Source organism: Echeneis naucrates, chromosome 16, assembly GCF_900963305.1.
Source record: "Echeneis naucrates chromosome 16, fEcheNa1.1, whole genome shotgun sequence".
In the NCBI taxonomy this organism is placed as follows: Eukaryota; Metazoa; Chordata; class Actinopteri; order Carangiformes; family Echeneidae; genus Echeneis; species Echeneis naucrates.
The window spans coordinates 20,470,657-20,484,443 of NC_042526.1; the positions used below are offsets into that span (position 1 = coordinate 20,470,657).

The 13,787-nt window shown below is 42.5% G+C and overlaps 1 protein-coding gene across 1 annotated transcript in view; it reads left to right on the forward strand.

The window, feature by feature from the left end:
- The first annotated feature begins 712 nt into the window (after positions 1–712).
- The window catches only part of LOC115056670 (C-factor-like), a 33,474-nt gene continuing 20,399 nt past the window's right edge, over positions 713–13,787 (forward strand). The window contains exons 1-2 of the mRNA XM_029523313.1: positions 713–853; positions 1,574–1,628. Coding sequence (XP_029379173.1) covers positions 713–853; positions 1,574–1,628 — 196 coding nt within the window. The remainder of the gene's footprint in view (positions 854–1,573; positions 1,629–13,787) is intronic.

The window sequence follows — 13,787 nt, forward strand, 5'->3', positions numbered from 1 at the left end:
CTGCAGCAGACTTTTAGTATGAGATTACACGAAAGAAGGCTGAAGACCCTGCAGCTGTGCTGACAACCAGATATTGGTGTTGATGCTCTTTGGTCGGCAAACTATGTCTGACTGTCTTTCAGTGAACTTGAACACAGGAAGAAGTAGATTCCTTGAGTCACTGGGAATGAGGCAACTTCCTCTACTTTCTACAACTGACAGTAACCACAAATTTTCTACATTCTCTGAGTCCTAAGATGTGCTCATGATGTAACTGGTCATTTCTGGCTGGTCAGAAACTAAAGGCTTATCTCACTTCCTGAATTACTACATTTACAAGTTGCGTAACTAAACATGCTGCCAAAAGGTTGACCAAATTTCCAGCTCAATCAGTTGTTTGCTCATGAACAAAGGTGGCTTATCAGGCTAGAGAAGACTGACAGCTTTTGGTTTGGATAAAACTTGATTGACCTCCTGTTGTCCTCAGTTTTCCTAAAGGCAAGAAATATCCCACAGCAAAGAGAGCCTCAGCAAGTCAGCTAGTACAAAAATTGGTTAAATAGTGAAAAGTAACGTGACAGTGGTCAAGTTTGGGTAGGTAATGAGGTAAGACCTCCCCCTTGTTCAATACCCACCTACAATGAATGCATGACGCACACAGGAACAGCCTTGCAGCAGCGCTGTGCTTAGTCAGTGTGAGCAGAGCAGTCAGCAACTGAGGTTAACGTGTAACATGTCAGTGTCACTGCAGGGCAACATTTTTGTAACTGGCAGCAATAGAGGCATCGGCCTGGAGCTGGTCAAACAGTTGGCAGAGAAAACAGGAGCGCACATCTACAGCTGCTGCAAGGATCCTGATGGCCGCCAGGCCCAGGTGAGACCCTGATACACACATGTAATGGCCACAGGACGAGCATGGGAGTGGGTTTATGGCACCATGAACTTCTGCTGCTGCAGAAAAAAAATATTTTTCTGCAAGCTCTCACACTTCAGGTAAACGCTCAGTGAAATCCAGGTGGGTCCAGGTGGACAGGACTTGAGGGCAATATTCATTCATCTTCTACTGCTTCTACTGTTTCTGGTTCACGGGGAGTGCTGGAGCCAATCCCAGCTCACACTGGGTGAGGGTGGGGTACATCCTAGACAGATTGCCAGTCCATACAGAGACACAGAGAGAATAACCACTCACACTCACACTCAGCAATTTAGAGTCACCAATTAACGCAAACATGATGTTTTTGGATGGTGGGAGGAAACCCATGCAGGCATGGGGAGAACATGCAAACTCCACACAGAAATGCCTCAGGCCCTGGAGCCATACAGACACAACCTTCTTATTGTGGGGCAATCACGCTAACCACTATGCTGCTGTGCTGCCTTAAGGGCAATATGGACCTTTAAATTTGATCTTGTAAATTTGAGTCTTGTTTGTTGTTAATATTGAAAAAAATGTGTTTCTAAATATCAGTATGGGTCATTGAATTCAGAGTAGTTTCATCCCACGACACAAATGATGAAATAATGGCTGCTGCAGTAAGTAACTGTGTTTCCTTGGTCCCTCCATCTCAACATGTCTTCTCTCTTTCCCCCTTAGGCCCTGAGAGAGCTCACCATTCAACATGCTGGAAAAATCACTATGATCAAACTAGGTAAACCCATCTCACTACAACTCACTACATCTATCAGTGCAGACACTTATACACCTGGAAAATAGTAAGTTTCTACTTGAGCTTAGAAAGTGACTGTGAATGGTAGGGACAGTTACGATAACTGCAAGTGTATCAATAGCTTCACCAACAGCACTGATGTTACGAAGTCTTTCTGGTTAAATATCCAAACATCAGAAGATCTCAATGATGTGATTTGAGATGAATTGTGGTTTTTCAGGTCTATGCTGGAACTATGCATTGGTGGAATAATGTTAAATCACTTAACACTCTAAAAAAAATTTACACTGGCTCAATTAGAAAAAGAAAAAAACGTGTTGTAACAATTTGCATTTATCTTTTTAAATAATTCCAACTAAGCCATTATTGAGTATTTCCCATGAGATTTTTAATGTGGAACTAACCCAGTTAGTGTAGCTCAACCAACATTGCAGTGTTGATTCAAAAATGGAGAAATACAACAGATTCTGAACAGGTGCCATTTCCTTGAAAGGCAAGAGTAAATAACAGGTAGTGAGGTAGCAATGTAGCATGATGTATTGAGTAGTAGCCATCTTGGAAACTCATCTAACTCAAATTCTGCTCGTATCACGTTCCTCATGTCTCACTACAGTGTCACCCTGTGGTAGAACATAGCAATAACACATTTGAAGAACACCGCAATCATGATTTAAAATCTTAATTATGCAGAGCCAACTAAACTTTTATGTCAAAGTTTTACAGTTATTGATTGGTCAAATGACTCTATTTAAGCTATAACTATAACTATAACTACTTAAGTTTACTTTCATTATCCTAAGAAATGTCCATACAAATTGTTATAACAATTTTTTCTAGTATTAGTAACTTGTTTCAATTAAGTCAGAATAAATAAGGCATAGCAATTCCAGTTTACTGTCAAAATTGATTTATTGTAACCCACTTATATCTATAACAATTTTTATTACAGTCAACAAGCAATATCAGGTGAAGGACATTAGTGACTAGCGCTTCTCTGTTGGCAGAAATGCATAGCCCAAATCAAGTTAAGGCATTTTTCTTCAAATTCTTGAATTAAGTTATCAACTTAATAAAAAATTAATATTGAATGAATTGTATTTTCTATGCTGTAAAAGCTAATGTTTTTAAGTTACACTAACCTCCTGAATCCATACACAGTAACAAATTGAACTAGAAAATTCCTTGGCAGAAATTTTGAGAGTGACTCAGGGGGTCTGCTGTGGGGATGTCAATTTGGCACAATTCCAGAAGCATGTGCGCGTGAGTGCATGCGTCAGACAACTCAGACCAAGGCATTGAAGAAGCACTTTGGATAAGTGGCAAAACGTTGTTAACAAAGTCCTGAGTTCAGTTCCTTTCGATTCAATTGTTGGTTGGATATTACTATGACCTGTGTGAATGAGAATATACACAGACAGACATATGTCTTTAGACACGTTTATTTATTTCAGACATCAATTTCACACATACACAGTGTGACACTATTGTAAAAACTGACAAGTGCTGTCTATCTGTTGTGTGTGTCAGCTGTGTTTCTGTCTCTTCATGTGTTTGTGTAAATTTGTGTGTCTTTGTGCATTTGTATATTTGTCTGTGTGTGTCTATATGTGTGTGAGAGTGTGTCTGTATACCTGTCTCTGTGTGTGTTCTGCAGTCTAACACAAATGTCAGTAGTAACAGTTGATCAGCTGCTCTCATATTGGAGGAGTCAGGGATGAGTACATTGATTTGTCAGAGTCAAGAGTGTTTGTGTCTGTATGTGTTGTATATGTGTGCCTGTATGGATGTGTGTTTTTATGAAAAGGGCTGTATAAGGCTGTCTTTCTGCATATTTCCGTCTGTTTGTATGTGTTTGTGTTTTGGTGTGTGTCTGTGTCTGGCTGTGTTTTTGTGTGCCCCTCTGTCTATGTGTGTGTGTCTGTCTGCATCTGTATGTTTGCATCTATGTGTCCATATATATGTGTGTGCGTCTGCATATCTGTCTCTGTGTATGTTGTGCAGTCTAACACAAATGTCAGTAGTAACAGTAATTAGCTGCTCTCATATCAGAGGAGTCTGATGACATCAGACAGTATGCATGTGTGTTCTTGTGAAAAGGGCTGTATAGGGCTGTCTTTATGTATGTTTGTGTCTGTTTGTGTCTGTGTATGTCTGTATATGTCATAGTCATAGTGTCCATCAACTTTGTGCTTGTGGCTCATTTTGGGTTTGTGTGTGTCTGGTTGTGTCTGTAAGTGTTTCTGTATGTGTGTTTGTTCTTATGAATAGGGCTGTATAGTTCTGTCTTTCTGTATATTTGTGTCTGTTTGTGTGTTTTTGTGTGCCCGTCTGTCTATAAGTGTTTGTGTGTGTTTTTTTATTTAATTTTATTTAATTTATTAAAAATAAGACACTCAAATGTTGCATATACATAAGTATTCACACCCTTTACTCAATACTTGGTCGAAGCACCTTGGCTGCAATTACAGCCTCCAGTCTTCTTGTTTATGATGCAACAAGCTTGGTACACCTGGATTTGGGGAGTTTCTCCCATTCTTCCTTGCACATCCTCTCAAGCTCAGTGAGGTTGGATGGGCAGCGTCGGTGCACAGCTACTTTCAGGTCTTTCCAAAGATGTTCAATCGGGTTCAAGTCTGGGCTCTGGCTGGGCCACTGAAGGACATTCAGAGACTTGTCCTGAAGCCACTCCTTTGTCTTCTTGGCTGTGTGCTTAGGATCATTGTCATGCTAGAAGATGAAGCGTCGCCCCAGTCTCGAGCGCTCTGGAGCAGGTTTTCATCAAGGATGTCGATGTACTTAGCTGCATTAATTTTTTCCTCGATCCTGACAAGTCTCCCAGTTCCTGCCGCTGAAAAACATGCTCACAGCATGATGCTGCCACCACCATGGTCCACTGCTTTCCTTCAGACATGACGCTTGGCATTCAGGCCAAAGAGTTCGATCTTCGTTTCGTCAGACCAGAGAATTTTGTTTCTCCTGGTCTGTGAGTCCTTCAGGTGCCTTCTAGCAAAGTCCAAGAGGGCTGTCATGTGCTTTTTTACTGAGGAGTGGCTTCTGTCTGGCCACTCTACCATAAATGCCTGACTGGTGGAGGGCTGCAGAGATGGTGGTCCTTCTATACGGTTTTCCCATCTCCTCAGTGGAACGCTGGAGCTCTGTCAGAGTGACCATCGGGTTCTTGGTCACATCCTTGACCAAGGCCCTTCTCCCCCACTTCCTCATTTTGGCTGGGCGGCCAGCTCTAGGAAGAGTCCTGGTGGTTCCAAACGTCTTCCATTTCTGAATGATGACCACTGTGCTTTTTGGGATCTTCAATGCAGCAGATATTTTTCTGTAACCTTCCCCAGATCTGTGCCCCGATACAACCCTGTTACCGAGGTCTACATACAAATTCTTTTGACTTCATGGCTTAGTTTGTGCTCTGACATGCTCTTTCAGCTGTGGGATCTTATATAGACAGGTGTGGCTTTCCAAATCATTTCCAATCAACTGAATTTGTGCAGTCGTCACAGTTGATCAGCTGCTCTCATATCAGAGGAGTCAGGGATGAGTACATGGATGTGTCTGTCGGAGAAGAAAGTCATATCGGAACAGAGACACTAGCATGTCAGAACTCTAGAGTCCATTCATCCAGCTCCCAGGCTGAGGGCAGCCCTTTAGTCTTGACTGCCCTCTCCTCTGCAGTGCTGAGTGACCCCTACACTGTGACAGCTGGGCTTCTTCCTGTGCCCCCAAACACTTGTCCAGCAGTGTGCCCCCTTGCCAGAGCAATATGAGCTGCTGGTGTGCAGTTACAAGAGCCTGTCTTAGACCAGTCTGCTGGCTCTTTACCACAGGCAGGTCGCGTGTCCAACAGCAGAGAACATCACATATGAATGAGGGTAGGGCTCCTTGTCCCCCTCAGGTCCCCATACAATTAAGCATTAAAGGCTGTGTGGGGGTGATGACATCATCATAATGTGAGTATAGAGTGCTTGGAGCAGCCAGCCTCAGTGGGACTGGAGGTGTCGACCCAGCATATCAGGACAACCATCCTCTGTAAACCAGCCTTTGTTACTGCATGACGAGTGAGACAAGCCATGTATTAAATGCACACAACAGAATCTTAAATTTTGTCCAACAACATGTTGTGTTATCTCAGCCAAAACCGCATCCATCTGGTTTTGACATCTGATCACTCATTATCACCCCTTGATAATAAAAGAGCGCCCATACAAATGTTACAATTGAAATATATGTGTGAACTGTATGTACATACAAAGTTATGTTAAACACAGATTACTGCAATTAATAATAGTAATAATTTGTATTCACATTTGTAATTGAATTTAATTGAATTGAACCTATTTAATAATATAATAATTCTTATTATATATTAACCTCTAGGAGATTCATGCATTGATGTAAATGTCAAGCACATATGAATATGTATGTTCATTTAAAAGAACGACGACGGTATGGGTTGTTAAAGAATGCTTTCCAGAAAAGACTCATTTGTGGCCTATATGTTTTTTGGTATATAATGTCTTATTTGCAGGTATTGATACAAGTGAGACTGCAGTAAAGAATATTTTAATTTTTTAAGCCCTCAAATGACTCAATTGTTCCTCCTTCACAGAGTTTAGAAAACTGATCCAAACCTCTCTCCTGCCAGAGCTTAAACACTGGATCCTGATGGGGGGAAATCTGGATTCCTCCATATGGGAGCCAGAAGTGAAAAATGTTTTTTAAATTTAAAGCAGACCTTAATGTTATTCCGTGTGTTCAATGTGTTCCTGTTTCCAAAATAACAGTGAAGTTATTTTGCACTTCCAATTTGCCTTCTTATAGTTCACAAGAGTCTGGATTCACCCATTCATATATGTAGCAAAGTTGTGCTGCCCAGTAGTATGACCACATACTTGGGACCCCAGTCTGCCTTGTTCTATACTTCTCTGTTATCTTGGGTGACCACCGAAAGGGGAAGCCATGAGGCAGGGTACAGCCTATTGTGGCGGGACTAGAGGGTATGAGAACTTGACAGGTCCTTTGATCTTAGTTGACCTTTTGACCCCTCCCCTCTCGACCAATGAGAGCATTTCCCCGCTCCTAACCACTCCCCTAGTGTTTCCACGCGGCGGGCACGACCAATCAGATCATTCGAATGCAGGCACGAGCAGAATGGCGGCAAATTCATTTCCAGGATGACGGGCAAAGAGGGAGGACGTGTTTTGCTATAGTGAAAGGAAAAAACTGTTGAGAACAGATTGAGTATGTAATTAAAAAATGGATAATATTCGCAGAGTGTTTCTCTCTCTCTCTATGAAGAGGAATGATATTGACAATACAATGGTATTCACACAACAAGATAGAAAAAAGAGTTTTAAATCATCTGAAAGTTGTGTTTTCTCCGTATGAAAGGGCTACTCACTAGGGTCTTTTTTGATTTTCGGTTTCGTCTGTTGTTCAAACCTCTGTGTCATGTGAAAATTGTCCACTCCTTTCATTGTAACAGAGTGTTTCTCTCTACGAAGGGTCTTTGCAAATTAGGGTTGAGTGGAGAGGAGGTAGGTTTCCACCCACTGATCTGGCCATAACCACTCCCCTAGTGTGTCCACGCCCCTGGCGATGAGGTTACAACCGATCAGATCATACGGGGGGCGGGTACGAGCAGTATGGCGTTCAATTCATATAGAAGGTGACAGGCGTCAAGAGTTTGGATGTGTGCTGCACTGAAAAGAAAAAAAATTAAAGTGTTGAGGTTTTTTGATTTGTTTTTTTTTTTTGCAAGAGTAAGAAAAATGGCTGAAAACAACATGAGTTATCATGAATTACGAGGAGCTCCGAAGAAGCGGGTGACATATTTGTGTCGGATTCAGACTCCAGCACCCGAGGCTCTCCACAGAGAGTGGAAACTGTCGGACGGCAGTGCCTGGGGGTACGTGTTCAACTATACCTCTCAAGAGATGTGTTTTTACCAGTTGGAAAAAGATGAGGTTTACAGCCCAACGGCATCGAGAGCAACACTCACCTCAACAGACTGGTTGGTACTGACGTTGGTGGGTGTAACAAATTTAAAAGTGAATGGTGTGAAAAAAGAAGAAGAAGAAAAAGAGGGATCATCAGGAGTTCCGAAAAAAAGAGTTGCAGCCAGCATTGTGTGGGAGACCAAGAGCACCCCGTTGGGTCGATGATACTACAGAGCCGCCCGTTGGGTGAGTGAAGGGTATAAGGATGAGTTTGTGTTGGAGTATTTCAACAACAAGTGTGTTTCAGAGATGTTTGCACATTCCGTTCAAGAACTGGTTGACGGTGATGGAGGAATAAGCGGAGAAAATTAAGACTGTTTGTGAGCAGTCAGAGTTTCAGAGACATTCTGCTGGTGAGAAAAATTCTGGTGTATTAGACTCCACCCCTTCTATGTCATTGGTCGACAAATAACTTCACAACGACGGTTATCGTTATTTCTTGACGGTCATAGATGTATTTTCCAAAAAGGCCTTGAGAGTTTTAAAGAATAAAAGCACCTTGGAGACTGCGAAGGCTTTTGAATCTGTAACTTTTTGGGGGTCCGACTCTCTTTAAAAACAAACAGACTCTAGTAAAGAATTTTTCAACAAGAATTTCCAGAGGCTGATGAAGAAACACAAGGTAAAACATTTTGCCACAGCCAGCGATCTGAAAGCTTCGGTGATGGAAAGATTGTTGAAAGATACGTTGAAAACTAGAATGTGGAGGTATTTTACCGCCAAAAACACCCGCAGATACTTGGATGTTTTACAGGATTTGGTGAAAAGTTATAACAACAGCTACCATAAAAGTATAAAAATGACCCCTCAGCAGGTGACCAAGGAAAATACCTCTCAAGTATCTCAAAACCTGTACGATTCTTTTCCTCTCAGATGCAAAGCCAGGTTCAAGATGAATTTGAAACAGGGGGACACGGTGAGAATATCCTGACTGAGGGGAAAGTTTGATAAAAAATACGAACAGAGCTTTACCGACGAGCTATTTACAGTGTCTGAATGCATACCGTGTCTATCGCCAGTGTACAAACTCAAAGACTACAACGGCGAACCTATCGAGGGCACTTTTTACAAAGCCGAGTTGCAAAAAGTAAAGATGGCTCCGGATAAGCTCTGTAGAATGGAGAAAATTTTAGCCAGGAGGGTGGTTGTGGGTGAAAAGCAAGCCTAGGTGCGATGGAAAAATTGGCCCGAAAAATTCAACAGTTGGATCAGAGCCGACGATCTGAAAAGTGTATAAAACAAATCCTGCGAGCCGCCCGTGTATGCACTTCATTTTACCCCTCGTACTGTTTGTACAAAACATCATGGGGACGGATAGCGAGGGTTTTTACATCACCCTTCCCTCCAACGCCAGCTGCAACATCTTTAAAAATAATATAGCCTCCGTTTTCCAGGTGGATTTACCTCAACACATTGATTTAGAGGGCCCGTGGCAGGTGGCCTTGATGGAAATTTCGTACCCGCACACCTGGTTTAACGTACCAAAAGGTGCGGGGTACTTTGATTGGAAAAAGAAACCTAAAGAGGATGAGGAAGCGGCAGAAGAGGTGAAGGCCGTTCTTCTCGTAAAAAAAAAGGAAATGTGCAGGTGGCGGCGGTTGTGGCCGCGTCCAAGAAAGAGACGGGGGGTCGTCGTCAAAGATTTACGGAAGGTTATTACAGAAGCGCCGGGCAATTTGCGGACAAGTTCAACATGTTTCTTAGACATATCGATTCGGACATTAAACTAGTATTTAACGACGTTCACAAGAAATTTGAATATCACGCCGGGGGTCAGGTTCATCTTCGTTGTTTTCCACCCGTTGCTTACATCCTGGGTGTAAAGCCCGGAGAATGGATCAAGTTTGAATCCAAGACGGCTCCTTATTCCGCGGATATAAAAGCAGGGATGTGCCACCTCTACTGTTACACAGACGTGGTACAACTCCAGGTGGTGGGTGACGCTTATGCTCCTCTCGTTGATGTATAGGGAATGTACGGGGACGTGATCACACAATATTTCAATCCCGCTTACTATCTGCCCGTGGCCAAGAACCACATTGAAAACATTCGCATAGAGATTAAATCGTATCAAAACCTACCCCTTGATTTCACCTTTGGGAAGACTGTGTTGAAATTTCAGACCCGTCAAAACTCTTTCCAGTGTATAAAAAATTATTTAGAGTCTCAAAACAGACCCTCACCATTTTGTGAGTTGTTATGAAAATCAAGTAGGGGGAGCACTTCCCGGCTTTTACGGGTCCCCTGTGATGTACGGGAGAGGTATAGGCTCTGTATTTAGTAAGTTATTTCGTTTTGTAGCACCATTGGTGAGAAAGAGCTTTGCGGCTTTGCTTTGCATCAAAACGGCGGCCAAAAACATAGCCTCCGAAGTGTTTACCTGCGCCGTGGGTAAATTATCCGCCGGCGGCGGTGGGCGAGAGAGCCCCAGATCTCAAAAGGGCGCTGGAGGTATAATGATTTTGGCTAGAAGACCTAGGAAGGACCTCCTGGGGAGAGTGTTGTTTCGGGAAGGCCGAGGGTAAAAAAAACGCAAAGGAGGCTTCAAGAAGAAATCAGTCGGAAGAAACCATCCTAAAGGGAGGAACTCGCGTGCCGGAGATATATTTCATTAGGAAAATAAATAAATATATATAAAGGATGGCCTTATTACACCACAAATCGAGCAAATGCAGTATGGCGGAGCTGGATTTTATCTATCGATGAAAAACTCTAAACGGAGGTTTTGCCTTTGTCGACTTGGCCAACAACGCCCACATGAGCCTGATCAATTCACCCTTGAATACAACTTTTAGTCAATGCAATGTTATTCTGGGAGACAGATTGATATCGCAATCCAGCGCCACTCACCCGTACAGGGCCGTGATAGAAACCTTACTAAACTATTCGGAAAACGCCTTAAAAAGTCAGTTCAGCGCCGGGTTATTCTACAAAGACACAGCCGGTGCTATGGACTCAGTGGTTGTCACCAACGGGCCCAACAAAGGCTATGATGCACCATGAAGCTTTCACGGGTAGAAGAGACTTGTTTCCGTTCAATTTTATCCACAACGACGTGGAATACATGGCCCTGTGTCGTGATGGGAGACAGTTAAATTGAGGTTGAAAAGCTTTGCCTGGAAACTAAGGTGTGTCCGTCACCTTTCACAACATTTTACAACATGTTTACCGCCACAAGGACACATTTGAAAGATTTACCTCTAAGCATCAACAGGGTGGAATTTGAGCAGGGCTACTCTCTGTTTGTCTTTAACCTCAATGCCGCTGAAGACGCCAACACCTTATCCCCTGTTTCCAATGGAAATTTAAGGCTGGAAATGAGATTCAGGGTACCGTTACCTAATACCACCGCTCTGATTGTTTACACTTGCTACGGATCTATTTTGGAAATCAACTCCAAGCGACAAGTGTTGGTGGATTACGACTAAAAGTCAAACCGACGCAAAAAAAAATAAATGAATAACCTTCAGCTGAAAGTCTCATGCATCGTTTACTGGGAAATGTTTTCTGCGGAGTTTGGGCCTTGGATCAGTTGCCTTTCATCTTTCACACTCCCTGCCTACATGATTGTGATAACATCGGGGACACAAGCCCGGAGAACACTGGTTGGCCCTTACTCTGGAAGAAGACGGAATGGGGACTTTTTTTTGACTCTTTTGGATTCCCTTCTGATTTTATATACTACCTTAAAGACATTTTAACATTTTTAGAAAAACGGTGCAAAACCGTGTCATATCACGGCAGACAGCTGCAACACACCTTGTCTTATTTATGCATGGCTGTGAAGACGAGGCATTAAAAAATGAGGATACGGTGAATCGTTTTGTGAAAAAATATCAAAGCTGTACGAGGAGTCGTAAAGAATCTCACCACACTGTCTGCTCTTTACAAATGGTTAAAGATAGTCACAAGCTGGATAGGAAATAAAAGACGCACACGCACAAAAAAGAAAACGGTCTCAAGCTTGTTTTTTTTCAAGTATAAACTCTATTAAAATTCAATCCACAGAGGTTTCTTCATCTCTTTATATCTTTTCTCCACCGGGGGTGTTTCTTCTTCTTCATCATCATCATCATCTCTTCTCTCTTTGGGGGGCGTGCTCCATCGTGGGGATAGGATGATTTTCTTCCGAGCAGTTTCAAAACCACCACCACCACCACCACTGCTCTGTTCCTCTTCCTCCTCTTCCTCACCCCCTGTTCTAAGTCTGCTATATTGTTTGCGAGCTTGAGGGTTATTCATGCCGGATAGGGGAATGTTGACCTCCATTAGAGTATTTAAAATAAACCATCCAACCCTTCGGCACTGGTCTGTGGAATTTTTTATTATAAGACGAGGACAAATGTTTAAACAGGTCCACTATATGAGAACCTCTCACAGTCTTTCCCTTATACACAAATTCACCGTTTGGAGTCCATCCACCGTTGTCTTTTTGACCAGGACATATTTGTTGAGCCAATATGTTGATTTGCAATTTATCCTGTGGGTTTTTAAACAGCACCAGGTAATTACTTTTGAAGCTGATCGTGCGACTGTGTTTACCTTTGTAAAATACATTTTGGGTCAACAGCATCACGATCATATTTTTATGGCGTCTGTATTGCATGAAAATTCTTACCACTTCTGGATGATCCGCCGCTTGTAATAACACGTCATCTAATATAATGAGATGGTTTTGTTGAGGGGAAAATAATTGAGTGTCTTCAAAAGAATCCGGCAGTCCTTCAACAAATTTAATATTTTTATTTTTCTTTTGCAATTCTTCATACATGCTTTGATAAGGAATATAAATCCATACAATATTCTCAGGTACATGGTTCATCACATGTTGACAATTTTCCAATACATTTTTTTACATACAGTTTTTCCATAACCACTGGGTCCCACAATCTGACATGAAAAAGGGCAAGACCAATCTAGGATCAAAATCAAAATTTCTTCAACAAGGTGTGATATTTCTTTTTTTATTATTTAAAAAACCAAAAGGCAAAGTACAACCGGTAGGCAGCAATCATCTCGTCAAACACAACGCAAAACTTTTTCTGAAATTTTTTAAGAGAAATCCCCTTTTATCCTTTACAATGTTTTGCTGAGGGGTTTCAATGAACTCCTCGACCTCCTCCTCCTCCTCCTCCTCCCCTCTCTCAGCACGCTGTCTCACATACCCCTCCACCAGTCGTTTGACACTGTCAAAGTTGACTCTTTGACAGTTGTCATGCGTCTGCGTAATACCTTTGACTGTGAGCACCGCTTTTTTCTTGTTTCTGGTTTGATAAGCGTAGCTTTTAGGACCGGCTGGAGCAAATTCTTGTATGCTGTCTCCGTCTAATTCGTCGGTCAAATCTCCCAGGTAGTTGCCCAGAGGCAGTGTGTTTTAGCCCTTTCTAGTGGTCTAAATAAGGCTGTCTGTGTCAAAGTAAAGACCTCTGTCCTGCATCTGTTCCAAGTAACTGTACAATTTTAATCTGCCGTAGGCCGTGGTGAAAGCAACTACAAACACACTGTCTATCTTGTTGGGAGGGGTGATGTAGCGATCTCCGTGCACCCACTGGATCAGAGCCACTCTGTCGTTGATGAAGTTAAAGTATTTGACTTTGTGCTTTTCTGAAAACATAAAAGACAAAAACTCTTCGGGTTCTGTGATGAGAGACATCTGACAGAGGTTATTTCTCTGAGCAAACTTTCCCCAGAAGCTGTTGAGGCACAATTTAGAAATTTGTCTTTTTGCCGGATTTGGTTTAATTTGGGAGGCGTCCAGCAAAAGACCCTGATGCGTCTGATAGTCCCTGACGTATCTTTCCGTGCTCTCCTCATCTACGATCTTAGGCAGGTAACCCGAAGCCTCCTGTTTACCTTTCAAAAATGTCTGCATGTACTTTAGAAAGACGGCGTCGTCCCTGCGATCAAAATGCCATACTTCTGTGATCTTGGCCAAACCATAGCCCATCTCCAAAGCCTTGTTAAACTCTGGCGTGACACAGACCCCCTTTAAAGCTCTGGCCTCGTCACTATGAGTGTACGCCCCCTGTTGAAAATTCATCTCTGCAAAGGTGCGGCACAGAGTAAAAGCCAATTTACCGGAGAGAGTTCTGTACAGTAGAATGGGGAAAAACAAACCTCTGGGCGGATACAC